Source organism: Cryptomeria japonica, chromosome 11, assembly GCF_030272615.1.
Source record: "Cryptomeria japonica chromosome 11, Sugi_1.0, whole genome shotgun sequence".
Classification (NCBI taxonomy): domain Eukaryota; kingdom Viridiplantae; phylum Streptophyta; class Pinopsida; order Cupressales; family Cupressaceae; genus Cryptomeria; species Cryptomeria japonica.
The window spans coordinates 78,851,368-78,866,720 of record NC_081415.1 but is presented as its reverse complement, the minus strand read 5'-3'; the positions used below and the strand labels follow the sequence as shown (position 1 = coordinate 78,866,720).

The following is a 15,353-nucleotide window of genomic DNA, read 5'->3' as shown; positions in this document are numbered from 1 at the left end:
AAGACTCTTACACACAACCTCCATCTCACACACTTCATATATAGGAGATATGATACATGAAACCGTTTAATGGTATGGCAAAACCATGGGCTAAAACCACCCAATAAAGTGGAAGGTATCTTATCTCCAATCTTAGATGCCCTATGATGTGTCAAAACACACATCAACATGTGTACCTCCCCTTTATAACTCATTTATGTGTCTAGCACATTTTTATATTTCCTATTTAATGAGACCTAGCTTCCAGAGGCCACAACTTTTGAATTGAGTGTTTGATTGAAGAATTGTTTAAAGTGCCAAAAAGATCATGAAATTATTTATCAAGCTATTACCTCTGAAGCCCTCAAAATCGACTCTAATATCTTCAAACATAAACATGATCTTGCAACTAAAATTTATTGGCATATTTATCTAGACAATCCAAAGTTTTGGAGAAAATTTCAGACCAATTCTTGCTCAAATGAAAACTTACTATAAATAGTAACCTTATGTAAATGTAAGGTCGAGATACCATTTTCCCAACACTTTTGAAATGGATTGTAAAGGAAAGGAAGCTTTGATTTTAAAGAAGGGAGACGTAAATATTTTATCTAACCAATTAATTGCTTGCCACTTCTTCTTGATAGAAGCTTCCATGATTTAATGACAAACAAGGAGTTTCCAGGAATAGCTCTCACCCCTTGAGTTTTGGGGTATATGAGTCCCAAACCACCTTTAAATATTGATTGAATACAACGAGACAAAGAGGAGGCAATAGATCCAACATTGCCATCCCACTTAGACCAATTAAATTTCATAATTAGTTTGTTAAACTCTTTGTAGCCTTTCTCATAATGCATCCAACAAGACAAATAATACACATGAGTGGCAATAAATTTTTTGTTGCCAACTTGAACTCTACATGCCAGAGATAAATACTTGTAACTCTAGTTGAATAGCTTGTTTTTAAATTTGTTTAAGAGCCATTCCCACATAGTATTAAGAGAGAGCCCCACACTAAAGGGAACACACTAAGCTATCTAATTATCTCATCATGTTTAATTTGCCTCCATTATTTAGGAATCCATTGAGGGATAAGACCAACTCTAGTCATAAAAATATCAGTATTGTTATGATCAAGTTTAAAACCAAAGATAGAATAATACAGATCAAGAATATACAGGGTATTACTCAATCCCTCTTTAGAATTTTGCAGGAACTACACACTATCGTCAATAAAGTGCAAGTTGATAACCACCTCATTTTAAAGAATACAAATTCTTTTAATAAGATTCAATTGGTTAGTTTTTTGAAGGATACATCCTAAAGCATCAACTATAAGAACATATAGAAAGGGAGATAAAATACATCCCTATCTAATGAATTGCTATAAATTGAATGAACGAATGAATGTGTTTAATAATGTCAATGTGGTCAAACAACCTATGGGATCCACAAATAGCTAGCAAAAGAAGCACACAAAGCCCAAACAAGACCCAAACAAAATACTGTGATTGCCTCCTTTTCCTTCTGCATCTTAGATCTTCTGCTATATATCTTGATTAGAAAATCTATAACTCTTGTTATCTTTTCTTCGCCAAAAAGATTACTTAAAGTATTTACATTTAATGTCTCGATATAATTAATTTGAATATCATTGTAGACCAAATACTCTATAATGTAATAAAACATTAATATCTTTCAACAACATTTTAACATGATTATGAATTTAACTCTTCCTCATTTAAAAAGATAACTATGATCATTACACAATCACATTCACCAAATCACTAGCGAGAAGAGGATGCAATGACCTAGAGATAAAACCATAACCCTACAAATTTGTAAAAACAAAAAATCATCTCATACGAAAAAAATACCAAACCCAAACCCAGAAAAATTCCCGGATGGCCACAAACTTTCAATTTGTGTATAAACTGAAGTCACAAAAAATATTTCATATATCAAGAAGTAAGTAAATTTTGTTTTCATAGCTCGGGGTTTCGTCGTCACCGGTACTTGTCTCTCTCCTTTTTCTTTTTTTCGCGTATCGTTATTGCTATCGGGATCACTTCGGCGAAGTGGAGAAGATTAAGCAGGGGGGCTTCGCTGTCATATCTGGTAAGAAGCTTTCATTTCTGTTCTGTTTTAGCCCAGCTTCTCTCAGTTTTTCTGTTTATGTGTTTTTTTATCTGATTTGTTTCCCTTTCGATTTCGTTGAATAGTATATTTACATGAATATATTGCATGAAATAGCTTGTTCTATTGGCTTCTAGGGTTTTATCGTTACTATATTATAACTAAGGGCTGTGCTCTTTTCTGCCTAGGATTGGGGATTCGCAGTGATATGTTTTATGTTATTATTGGACGAGGGTTTAGGGGTTTTTGAGTGGATTTTATTATTGTCTAATATGGGTTAGTTAGGATTTGTATCTTTAGGGTTTTAAAATGAATATTTTTTCTGTGTTAAGGTTTTACGATGAACTAGGGTTTAATGATTTAAAATGAAGATTTTCTAGGGTTTAATGATCGACAACGAATATTTTGGCAAGAAGACAATGGTGGAGATTTTTGGACAAAGCCTGCATATTGTTAGGGTTATATGAAGTGAGAGTAAGGATAGCTCTTACATAGGTATGATTCCGTCGGTGTAATTTTAAGGACACTCAACCGATGTTTAAAGTCAAGTATTTTAGGGAAAAAGGATCGATTAATAGCGAACTGACAAGATTGATAAATTATCGGTTGGGGGTGAGGTGAACTTTTATTTTCGAGTTTTTTCATAAGATCGAGTCCCAAGCCAAGTTACACAAATCGAGTCAAACAGTGCTGATATTTTGGACTCTCTTTCCTATAATCTTAGAGTCTGAGCTTTTCATCAATTTGGTTCTGATATTCTACCTTTGGCATTAGGGATTTCTGTGTAGAGGTCAATGACAGACATTATTTAAAGAAAGGAAATACTTGAATTTATTGATCAAGCTGTTGTGGTGGTTCAGTTTTTTGTTGGTTAAACTGGCACTTCATGTATATGAAAGCAACATGCTTTCAACTACACCTTTGCAAGCTCAGTTTTAGAAAATTATATATGATGAGAGGTCATTCATAACATACTGTATTCAAGTGCCCTCATAGAAAGGATTCTTTGGCATTTATGAATTGTGGTGTGCCATCAATATAATTTATATATGTTTGTGACTTATCTTATTTAGCAACAACTGTTAACATTGGAAAATCATTTATTGGTCTTGGGAAAATTTCTGTATCCCAAACAGTTATGGAAAATTTTGCAGAGGGAAACGAGACATCTAGGGGTTTCCAGAAGTTCCTTAATGGATATCAACTTCCTAGAATTTTCTATAGGTTTCCTGTGATATTTTCAGGATTTTCTCATTCTATTTGGAAAAATAGTTTTGAAATGTTTCTTCAGTTTCAACTAACATTGTCTGTTGACTTTCTTTAGTATTGTGTTTCTGATTATTGGTACAATGTCGCTTTTATCTACCAGAGTACTTCAATTTGTGTAATGTAAACTATCTATAATTATACATTATATTTGATGATTTAATGTTTATTAGTAATGCATCATGTGTGTTCTTTTCAGGGAAATATGATTGTTTCTTGTGATTATTTTTACTAGGTTTCAAACTGTAATTTCTGTTTGAAATAACCTATGATACTGGTTCCTTCAGGAGTCCCTGCTGAATCTAGATTGGCCCAGACCTGGGCCTCGGTATGTCTGAGATGTTCCAGGGCCAAATGGCTAGGCCAAAGACTGCTCCCTGGATGAACCCAGGGGATATAAAAAAAAATAAAAAAATAAGAGAAAAATCAAATGTAACAAAACCACATATATCATGAAGGTTCCTGTGGCCTCAAAGGCCTTAATGTGGGCTTGGGGGTAGGGGCTCTGTTCCTCAACTCTACCCTGTATTGAGAAACCTTGGAACCCATGATGGGTGCTGCCTCTTGACTGTGCTGGCGGATGCTATCCGCAGACCACACTGTAGTTTTGAAAAGCAAAAAATAAAAATTGTAAATTTTGGACTGCACTGGATGGAATAGAAGGGTGTGAAGTTTTCCATTAGTTTTTTCCAACTAAAACCTGATTAACTGAATTCCATTTATACTTTTGGTTGGCCCAGTCAATCCTGATTACAAGTACTGGTACTTTGATATAAACCATTTTTGTTTAAACCTTTATGATTTGACAAATGAGTTCTCAATTCTGTTTTCAATTTTGTACACATTGTTCAAATGATAGTTATTTTGGTGTGTGTGTTTATAGTGTGGCTGAACCCGGCTGTACTGGTCCACTGCAAAGAGAAAAACACAAATGAAATCATTGAATCTGATTCCTGAACCTCAATTGGCAACATAGGAATTGAGTAGTCAAACCCCAACTTTTCTAAACAAATCTTAGGATGATTGTTGTTATGCTATGGATTGTCATTGCAAGTAATGATTAAATGATACATGTCTATTTTTTTGAACATGATTGTTGTGGAACAATGGCTTTTTGCATTTTTTTGACATTACAGGTTGGTGTTGTGTGGCAGATATCATTTGGATATTCAATATTTATTTTATGTGTTTGATGCTCATATCAGCTTAAACTCGAGCATTTACAATGGTTGGTTTATAATTACTGTGTTGATTAGTAAGTTCTTTTCACCAACAATTGAGAGAAAGATTAGTAACTTCTTTTCACCAACAATTGAGAGAAAGGACACCCTAGTTAGCCATTTAATGTGATATGATGGAAAACTTATTGCAGAAATCACCGAACTGAATGCCTCATTATTATATTTGATTGAATATTTTTTCTATTGGAATTATTTACAAGCTGACATTGCTGTTTTGTTGTGCAGTAGATAATTGCTGTCTAAAAGATTGTTACCATGGGAGATCAGGATTCCCAATCTCTTCCAGTCATTGACTATGCTTCAATGGACAATAGTATTATGCCCGATGCAAATAAATATGTTCCAGACCAGGAGAATGCACTGCCTCAGCATTCTCCAGCTGTAGAGTATGCTGCAGATGCTGTTGTTTTGCCTGATGGAACTTCTCGCCCCTCTGCTGCTCTTGAGGCTGGAGATGCTTCTGCTTTATCTGGTGAAGTTGAAGGAATTGCACATCAAGATTCTGTGACAAAGCAAGGCCCTCAACCTCCTGCTTTTGTAATGGAAGATACTACTGCTTTTTCTGAGGGAAACAAAGTTGTAACAGGACAGGACACTCCTATGGAACAAGTTACTCAATCGTCTGTGTATGAAGGTATGGACGCTTCTGTGAATTATGATCTGAATAAATACATGGGAAATCAGGATCCTACTACAAATCAAGAAGCTGTTAATATATCAGATATAAACCAATATAATTCAGCAGAACATCATGCGGATGGGAATGGTAGTATTGCGACTGTAGAGAACAAGGAACCTGAACAAACACAATATGAGGAGCCCCTAGGTACCTTTTTTATTTATTTATTTATATGAGCCTTCTAAACTAGCTGGAAAGTTCAGTTGTACTCATTTGAGAGTTTTTCTGTATTTGGTTCTTGTATGTCAGCGATTTCATTTTGTGAATGGCTGTGGGATGTACATGTCATCTTATGTAACTTTTTTGTTTTTTTCTGTGTTTTGTGAATTTGTTCAATCTGGTATAAGTGTAGTAGAGTATTGAAAAGTATGTGCAACTTTTGTTCATCGTGTAATAAGCAATCAGTAGTCTGTATATATTGTGACTCGTTTTGTTACTCTCTCAGTTGCCATTTCAACAGAAGAGGAACGGTTGTGGGGCATTGTAAGGGCAAACTCTGCAGATTTCACTGCATGGACCTCATTGATCCAAGAAACTGAGAAAACGGCAGAGGTATATGTTGATGGCAAATTAACAATTTCTTCTACATTTTGATTTTGCTTGTTTTCAAAAATTTTAATGGGGAGCATATTATGTTAGATTCCTGTTTTGACTTATTTTGTTTCTAATAAATAATAGTTAAAGAAGGCATTTTTTTGTAAGCTATAGTTTTCTTTAGTTCTTGCAGTAGGCAATTATTGATATTTCTAGTCGGGTATTTGTAGGTGATCTTGCTGTGGAGTAGGCTATAATCTCTATTTAACTTTATAATTGCAATTCTTTTGAGCTGTTAACCTGTTATTCTGCAGCAGATTTACAGACTGTATATTTTTTAGGAGGAGAATCTTATATTTGATTATCTGGTTGTTACTATTCATCCAGCAGGAAACATATCAAATAATTTAGTGAAGAATATGCTTTATATGGAGCCTCCACTGCAATCAAGAAACATGAAAGTCTGCCTATAATTGCATGCAATCTTTTCAATAAAAGTTCTCTGTTGAAGGGGTTGAGTTCAGTTGGTTAAAGCCTCACATTTCAATTGTGGAAACCCAAGTTCATGTGGATTCTAAGTTGTGACCCTTGGTCTTAATTGTTGGCTTCTAGCATGGAATAATATCTAATGAGTATTTCTATGTTGTGACTTGTGGAATTGCATTGTTGGTTGTCATTAGTATGGATATTTGTTATCTAACATTAATACTCAAAACTATCTAATTATTGGTCTCATTAATGCTTCTAAGGAAAATAATATTGGTCTCATCAATGATCTCAAGCAACTAATTATTAGTCTCGTTTGTAACCACTTGCCTGTGTGAGACATGTTTGCAAACTTCTTCAATATAAGAGAAACAGTTTTCTAGCATTTAGTCACCTCATTGGATTGCCTGTCTTTTATGGTTACCACTCCTGGGATTCCCTTGGAGGCCCATGTCCTTGTTCTCAGTAATGCTTGCTTAATTAGCATTTTGGTCTTCTTAGCAACTCTAATGTGGCTACTATGCCAATCAATTCAATAATATTATATGAAATTTGCAATATTTGTACTGATTGCACTGGAGTCTGATGTGCATGATAACCCTGGTAAATGAACATGTTCAATATGACATAATAACTGTAAACATGTGTAGAAACTTTAGAAGAAGTTTACTTGATGTTTTTTTTGTTCAAATGTTTGATTGCTGATTTTTTGTACCCTTCAATTTTTGTGAACAGTTCATCTTTAAATGTTCTCAAATATTGGTTATTATTTGCAGGATCACTTGCCAAAAATTTGTAAAGTTTATGATGCTTTCCTAGCCGAGTTTCCCTTATGTTATGGATACTGGAAGAAATATGCAGATCATGAGGCACGATTGGGCAGTGCTGAAAAGATTCTAGAGGTGTACGAGAGAGCCGTTCAAGCTGTAACATATTCGGTTGATATCTGGATGCATTATGCTATGTTTGCAATGGCGACATATGAAGATCCGGAAATCATTCGAAGGTACATTAATCTCTTTTTAGGTAACTGAAATATGCATTTGTTGCGGTTATTTATTTTGCTATATGCAGGCAACAGCCTCAGGTGTCCATATTGAAAGTGTTGGTTGGGATAACTTTTGCAGTCTTTTCTTCTGACCATTTTTTGGTATTGCTGCAGCATTGATTCCACACGTTAATGGCGGAACGGTTTGTCCATTGTGTTTTTCTAGGACGAATTATATACTATTAAAAAAAGACAGTCCTATTATGATGAAACCTTTATACCCTATCTTAATGAATTTGTTTTATTTTAAAAATAATAAATATTAACATCGTCATTGTTTATTTATCTTCATATTTATTAAGCTTTGTTGTTCTTTGAATGGTCTCTGTATTTGTCTTGTGGGTCATTTGTTTGAGTGTTCGCTTTATTTTTACTTCTTGACACTCTTTGAGGACATCATGGTTGCAACCATACATACAATGCTGCTGGGGAAGATCAAGTTCAAATGAGGGCAAAGAAGGCCTCTGAGCACTACTTCATATCTCGGACATAGTATGGTTTTGGCGGGAAGGTAAATGCAGCATATTTGTGCCTAACTTTGGATGTGTCAAATGATGTTACAGTGAAATTTTTCCTTCTCATCCAAGATTTCCGTCTGTGGTGGTTCTAATCCGATCTTTTATGGGATGGCGACACAAGCACATATGAGAGATTAAGTACAGTCATAACAACAAAAGCTTGTCTTTTGCATGTGTTTCAGGTTATTTGAACGAGGCTTGTCATATGTTGGAACTGACTATTTGTCCTATCCTTTATGGGACAAGTATATTGAATATGAATATTCACAGCAGGAATGGAGTCGCCTTGCACAGATTTACACACGAATTTTACAAATTCCCATTCAGCAGCTTGACCGCTATTTTAGCAGGTATTTTGTTTCCATCTTCATTTTATTTATATTGAAAGTGAATGGTGTAAGAGAGGAAGCAGACAATTCAGGCTCCTAATCTTAATTGCTTAAGAGGGCTTATTTTGCAATGTGTTCCATGTCTTGTTTCATAGGAAGTCTCAAATTTGTATTTGGGTGTCGCTATACTTTTATAATATCTAAGTTACTGGTTCAGGTTCGGATTCGCTGATTCGGCAAAAAAAAATTTCTTGGGTACGGGTACGGGTTCGTCCGTACATATATATATATATATATTTTAATTATATATATGTTTAATATATACAATCCATACAAAAATAAAATATACAATGTGACTTTCCATACATAAATGATAAATGATAAATGATAAATCCATTATTGCCAATGCCAATAAATATTCATATATCACAAATATAATCAGTAAACTAATAACTAAAGTCTAATATCATATTCATAATTTGCAAAAAAGATAATATTCAAGTCTTTTTTAAAAAGTCATAAAGGGGCGAATTAGAGTTTTATTATAAAAAAACTATGTTAAAAAGTCCGGCCAAGAACCAGGACCCGGACCCAGGCCAAAAGGGGAAGAACCGGTATTATATCATAGAAGGAAAGTCTGGTTAACTAATTAAAATTGCCTATGATGTTTCGACAAAAGATATTAATTTTGTATTTTATACACTATTTTTTAACCTCTTTTGACTTTGTACATCAAATTGCTTTTGTATCCTTCGTAGCTTCAAGGAACTAGCTGCTTCTCGGCCTCTCTTAGAGTTGCGAACTGCAGAGGAAAATGCTGCAGCTGCAGAAGCAGCTTCCATGTTGGCAGGTAGAGAAGGAGGTGAAAAAATAGGAGATGGTGAGGAAGGAGCTAAGCCTGAAAGTGTTAGTCTATCGGAAGCTGATGAACTTGAGAAGTATATAGGTGTGAGAGAAGCAATGTACAAGATAGCAAAAGAGATGGATGCAAAGATTCGAGATTTTGAGAATGCCATTCGTCGGCCGTATTTTCATGTTAAGCCATTGGATGATGCACAACTAAGCAACTGGCATCACTATCTTGATTTCATTGAGAAAACCAATGATTTTGATCGGGTAATGCTCATCTTTTAAAGTCATTTTAGCATGCAGTAAGCAGAAAAAACTCTTTTTTTAGTTCAATGGCTAAAGCAAATTTTTTGTTTCATTAACTTACATAATTATGTACATTCCAGATGGTGAAGCTATTTGAGAGATGTCTTATTGCATGTGCAAACTACCCTGAATACTGGATCCGGTATGTGCAATGCATGCAAGCTGCTGGAAGCATGGAAGTTGCAAATGATGCGCTTGTACGGTCTACACAGATTTTTGTGAAGGTAAATAGACTGGCATCATTATACATAAATTGAATTGCTATTATCAAGTATTTGAATGTTTTTGGCTTCGCTATTAATTTCTAGTTGTGAGTTGTGATTTCTCTGTATTTAAGTATGGTTTGATTTGTTTGGAAATATTCCTTATCTAACTAGAAATGTTTGCATTCGTTACATTTTTTGTTTCCACTGCTTAAAGTAGCCATCAATATTATTGCTTTCTCAATATGCAAAGATATGTTGGTAATCAAAACCTCATGTTCCAGAGACAACCAGAAATACACATTTTTGCAGCTCGGTTCAAGGAACAACTGGGAGACACTGTGGGGGCCCGTGCAGAGTATCAGCTTCTTAATACAGAAATAGCTCCTGGCCTTCTGGATGGTGTAATTAAACATGCCAATATGGAGCATCGTCTGGTATTCATTTTCATATCTATATTGTTTGTATCTGGTTTGTAAACACTTTTCAATGAATGCCAGATTTTGATGTCTGGTATTCATTTTCATATTTACATTGTTTATATCTGGTTTGGAAACACTTTCAAGGAATGCCAGATTTTGATGTCATTATTATCTTTGCAGGGAAACCTGGAAGCAGCATCCTCAGTATTTGACATGGCTATTGCAGCTGAGAAAAGCAAAGAGCACTCACAGTCGCTACATTTGTTATTTATTCAGTACTCTCGCTACCTTCAAATAGTAAGTTGGATAGCCTGAAGGTTCACCAGTGTTCTAGTTGATACTATAAGGTTCTGTTAGATTATTATTCATTATCCTTGTTGACTAAATACTTTCACCTATGTTAAATATGCTAATTAACTTGTGTCTCTGCTTCGTGAATGTATAAATTGTTTTGAAAGCATTTCTCGGTAGAAAATTTTCATGTATTATCAGTTTAATTCACTAATTATTTTACAGGTGGAAGGGAATGCAGAGAGAGCAAAAGAAGTTTTGACCGAAGCATTTCAGCTTCTTCCTTATTCAAAGCCTCTTATGGAGGTATCATTCAGACATTTTATTAATCATGTTTTCATTTTATTGCATGTAAACATGTGTTGAGCAGCACCATCAAGTTGATTGCAGAATTGATTTGACTTTCTTATTCTCAGTTCTCAATAGTTATTATTACTTTAAGCCAGTGTGTGACACTGCAGAGCATTTAGCATTTCTGTTGTTTTGTGCCTGATAATTAACATTCTACTTGTACATTACACTAAAAAAATAATATGCTTGATATTTTCAACTTTTACTGAAGTTGGATGTGCCAAACATGATGAAGTTGATTGAAAACTATGAAATACCATAATTTACAACTTGCATTTGCAGGTAGCTATTCATTTGGAATCAATAAAGTCAGGTTCCAAGCAAGTTGAATTTCTTGATTCTTTGGTAGAACAAATGCTGGCTCCAAAACCTGATGGATCCTATGAATTAACTGCTGCAGATAGAGAAGAGATATCAAGTATATTTTTAGAGGTGAAACACTTTATTTTGAACTTTTATTCCAGATGATGACTTGCACCATGTGTTACTTTGATATGCGGTGATATGCGGTGCCATGTAAGTACTGAGTCCTCTTGTTTGAAATATGCAGTTTGTGGACCTTTTTGGTGATATTAATGCTATTACAAAGGCAGAGTATCGTCACAGGCAGTTATTTTTGCCTCATAAAAACACTGGTGAATCTAAGAAGCGTCCTGCTCAAGATAGTCTTACCTCTGATAAGTCTAAAGTAGCCAAGAGTTATGCAGCTGTTCCTGCTGCTGTGTCTCCTGCACAGTCTGGTGCAGCTGCTTATCCAAATGGCCAGGCTCAGTGGGGTGCCGGCTATGCTCAGCAGTCGCAAAGTTGGCAGCAGCCACCTGCTCAGCAGGCTCCCCAAGCTCAACCTCAACAGTGGATGCCTGGCTATGGTCAACAGGTGAATACACTATATTTCTTTTGCAGTTTTGTTATGATTCAATTGAGATCAAGTAACGAGTTTTAAATTGTTGTACTATTTTGTGTAACATGCAGGCTGGCTATGCTCCCTATGCTGGTTATGCTAATTATGGGCCACCTCAACAACCAACAAACCCAGCACAGCAGCCGAGTTATGCAGGTTATGGTCAAGGATATCCTACACAGGTTTGTTGCCTTTGATGTTTCCATACTAATTTTTTCTGTTAGAATGTGGAGTGAATTATTTTTTTAAGAAATTGGAGATTTAACAGGCACCATGTGAATGGCAGGCATTCCCACAACAAAATTATGGACAACCTGCACCTGCTTACACACCTCCTCAGCAGCAGGCTGCGGCACCACAATATTATCCTGGGTATTATTGAGGTCATTCAGTATTTTGGATGAACTTCAGTGGCATATATTTTTTGCTACCCATGATCCATGTAAAGTAAAGATGAATCTTGGAGAACTTCATCTTCGAGTATTTTTCCATTTCTTAATCCAGAGAATGTTAACATGACTATATTGCATGTTTCATTTGTTGTAGCAGAATGAAGAATAGATTTCTAGATGATTTTGTGCAGGATCAAATCTATGCAGCCTTCACTATAATTGTGGAACTTTTCGTGTTATACTGAATGCTGATCGTTGTTTTTTCCCAAGAGAGTGGGTATGAGATTTATTGCAGAAGCCCAAATTAATATGAAACAATTTCCATGGCCAGGCTCTCACTATCTTCTTAGCTATATTCATCATCTTTTAAGATGAAGAGCATCATAAATTTAAATATGGGAAGTGGAGAGCAAGTTAGAGAACTTTTTGCCGGTCTTTCAGCAGGCCGATGAGTTTAGGGTTGTAGATACTTTAATCTCTTGGTACTTGTTCAAAATGAACACGAGAAGTGTAATCATGTTTATCATTATAAGCAGCAGCCATAGATGGAAATTTCCTATATTTTCTGTTGAGTAGTTATTAAATTTAACTTATTTATAATGGGTGCTTGATCTTCGAATTATCTAAGTTCCCATATCTCTTTTTGATTAAACTCGTTCACAGCACTTTAGTATGATGACTTGTTTGCGTTCTGGCTTAAAATGGGTCACAAAGCAAAGTTCCATTTGAAGCTGTTATTTGTTGAAAATAACATTCTCGCGACTGGACAACTTATATTAACGTTACCGTCACCATTGCATAATTCAGCTGGATTAAGAGCAAAACCATATATATGAAGGACCAGGAAACCTTGGCAAAAAGTAAACCATTAGGGATGGGGCTGGCGGGGTTGGATCAAAGTGGTTAGGTGCCCGCATTCAACAGCGTGTATTTAGGAAACGATGTTTTAGTTTCAATCTATACGATAAGAGGGCCATGCTTGTGCCTTGAAAGAATAGGATCTGGTTTCTAATCGTGTGCAAATAAATTAACGCACTTGTAACCACTTCACACAAATTGTTCTTGTTAAAAATTATGGTTACCATTTTGGGTAGAATGATGCCTATGAGCTGGAAGAGAGAAACAGAGAAACTAGATGTCACAAGTAAACCGTAGAAAACCGAAGAACAATCGAGCGCCAACATGATAGAAATAGAAAGGAGAGCATGCGTTAGCACACACGAAAGGATAGACGGTAAAACCTTCGTAAGTAAACGCTACAATAAGACAATAAGAAATATTACAAGGGAATAATAAACTCGATAAGAAAGGAAAGGTAACAGGTGAAATAACAAGAGCACAGTCGTACTACTGATGGACTCCAAAAAAAATGTAAAAGAACGAGACCCCGAGTCTCTAGAAACGCTGTAAGAGCAAAAAAGAGAGCTTGGTCGATCCCATCTTTGTTTTGTTTAACGCATCTGTTGTTTTGTTGCATTTACATAGTGGAAAAAAGAAGCGTAAATGAGAACTTTTGAATAGATTCGAAGTTTCTAATTGATACAACCTTGTTTTCTGAAGTCGAGAAATACTAGAGTGAATTTTCCACTTGCCAGCCTACTTGCAATCGTAATCTAGAGCCAAACTTAACCAGCACCAATGCCATCCATCTTGCGTTTTTTGATAAGGCTTTCTATCAAAGATGAAAGAGCTTTCGAGTCTCACGACAATTTTCTTATCAAAACCAATTTTTCCCTTGGATACACCATTAAAGTTAATCTTTAGAAAAGCCAGCACCAATCTCATCCAATTTGCGTCATTCAAAGGATTTTTGTGAAAGGGAAAAGAGTAAAATAAGTCTTTGGAGCCCAAAACCAAAATTTTCTTGCTAAAACCAAAATTTCTTTTAGACACACCATCAAAGCTTAATCTTGAGAAAACCCATATGGAGGTGTGACTTATGTACAATATTTTTTCTCTTGTTATTAATAAATCTTTTCCTTTAGACACACCATCAAAGCTTAATCTTGGGAAAACCCATATGGAGGTGTGACTTGCGTACAATATTTTTTCTCCTGTTATTGATAAATCTTACCTCATAGGTAAATCTTACCTCATAGGTAGGGGCTTTGATGGAGCATTACTTTTGTAGTGTAGGAAATTGCACCCCTTATTATTTCACATTTTGTTGTCATATGTTAAGATTGAATCAATATCCTATGTCCTAGGTTTTCATACTTTGCCATCGCTCTTTGTAGTCTTTGTCTGAGTAGAAGTGTCCTAGTCCCTCCAAAGAGGGTCCAAATTCAAACATTTCTTGCCATTTGTGATCTTGATATTTTCATTTGACAATTGTAAGTCGGCCTAAATTTGTAAATGCCTTGAGAACCCTATATAAAACAATCATTTAGCTTTCACATAGTTTAATTCAAAAAGCTATTATCACAATTCAACAGTCCTAATTTTTTGAATCAAAAGAAAGTTTGAGTATAAGGAGCAATAAGTTACAACAACCTAGTTTCAAGTATGATTTCATGAAGGATTATTTTATGTTGTCTTGTTATGTTATTGTTTCGAATACTTGGAGGACTTGTCTAAAGAGCATTGCATCACCATCATCAACATTTCAATTATGATTTAGCCTTTGCCTACTAGAGGTAATCTCTCCTTTTTATTGTCATTGTTGTTATGGAGGTGGGAACACCAACACGGAGTTTGACTAGGTAAGCACCTATATAGCGCTACCATTTTCTCCCTCTTCTGTATGTAGGTACATATCTGACAATTGAGAGTTATAGAATTGAGCAAAGCAAGCAAGAATCCTTCAACTATTTCAAATTGCTCTAGTGTCTTAACACTTTTTGGTTGAGATTATGGAAAATAGACGTACATGACTCCCCAAGTGCATTTTTGAACTTTTCTACCAATTTGGACACCCTCAGGATTAGTGCACCTTTTTTTATAGTGACAATTTTGATCCCAAATTGCAGATATAGGTTTCTCTTTGTATCTCATTTTCAAATCTAAGCTTCTCTTTTGGTTTACCAATTTTGTATCTTATTATTTATACTAAAAGTTATCAATTCCAATTAGTTAACCTAATTGATTTACACACACTTCACAATCTCAGTCTCATAGCAATAAAAAATGAATCATAAACCCATCTATTGAAGGATCCATTGAGTCGATTAAAGATTATATTATAAGATTTTAGGCTTTGTTCCAAAATGATAACTCCCTTAGATGACCTTGAATTACAAAACCTAATTGTTAAGGTATCGCTAAGGCAATTGCTAACTATACACCTCAATAACTTTACACCTTTTACATTGACCTTTGTGCACATGTGAAAATATGTGAAAATAATGGAATATAAGTTTAGCAAGATAAGTTTTCAAGTTGAGGCATTAAATCAAATGCTTTATCATACCGTTCAAAGT

The 15,353-nt window shown here is 35.1% G+C and overlaps 1 protein-coding gene across 4 annotated transcripts; it reads left to right on the top strand.

The window, feature by feature from the left end:
* The first annotated feature begins 1,841 nt into the window (after positions 1–1,841).
* Positions 1,842–12,495, top strand: LOC131079341 (pre-mRNA-processing factor 39-1). Of its 4 annotated transcripts, XM_058017259.2 has the most exons (15): positions 1,842–2,100; positions 4,851–5,259; positions 5,371–5,451; positions 5,750–5,856; positions 7,101–7,330; positions 8,073–8,240; positions 8,978–9,335; positions 9,455–9,598; positions 9,862–10,014; positions 10,180–10,296; positions 10,516–10,596; positions 10,924–11,073; positions 11,192–11,518; positions 11,614–11,724; positions 11,829–12,495. In XM_058017259.2, exons 2-15 carry the CDS (start codon positions 4,881–4,883, stop codon positions 11,922–11,924), a joined length of 2,502 nt encoding a protein of 833 aa, XP_057873242.2. In that variant the 5' UTR covers positions 1,842–2,100; positions 4,851–4,880; the 3' UTR covers positions 11,925–12,495. The 4 variants fall into 4 exon arrangements, with proteins under 4 accessions (XP_057873242.2, XP_057873241.2, XP_057873240.2 ...); XM_058017258.2 differs by having other exon boundaries at positions 4,854–5,451; XM_058017257.2 differs by having other exon boundaries at positions 4,851–5,451.
* Positions 12,496–15,353: the final 2,858 nt, after the last annotated feature.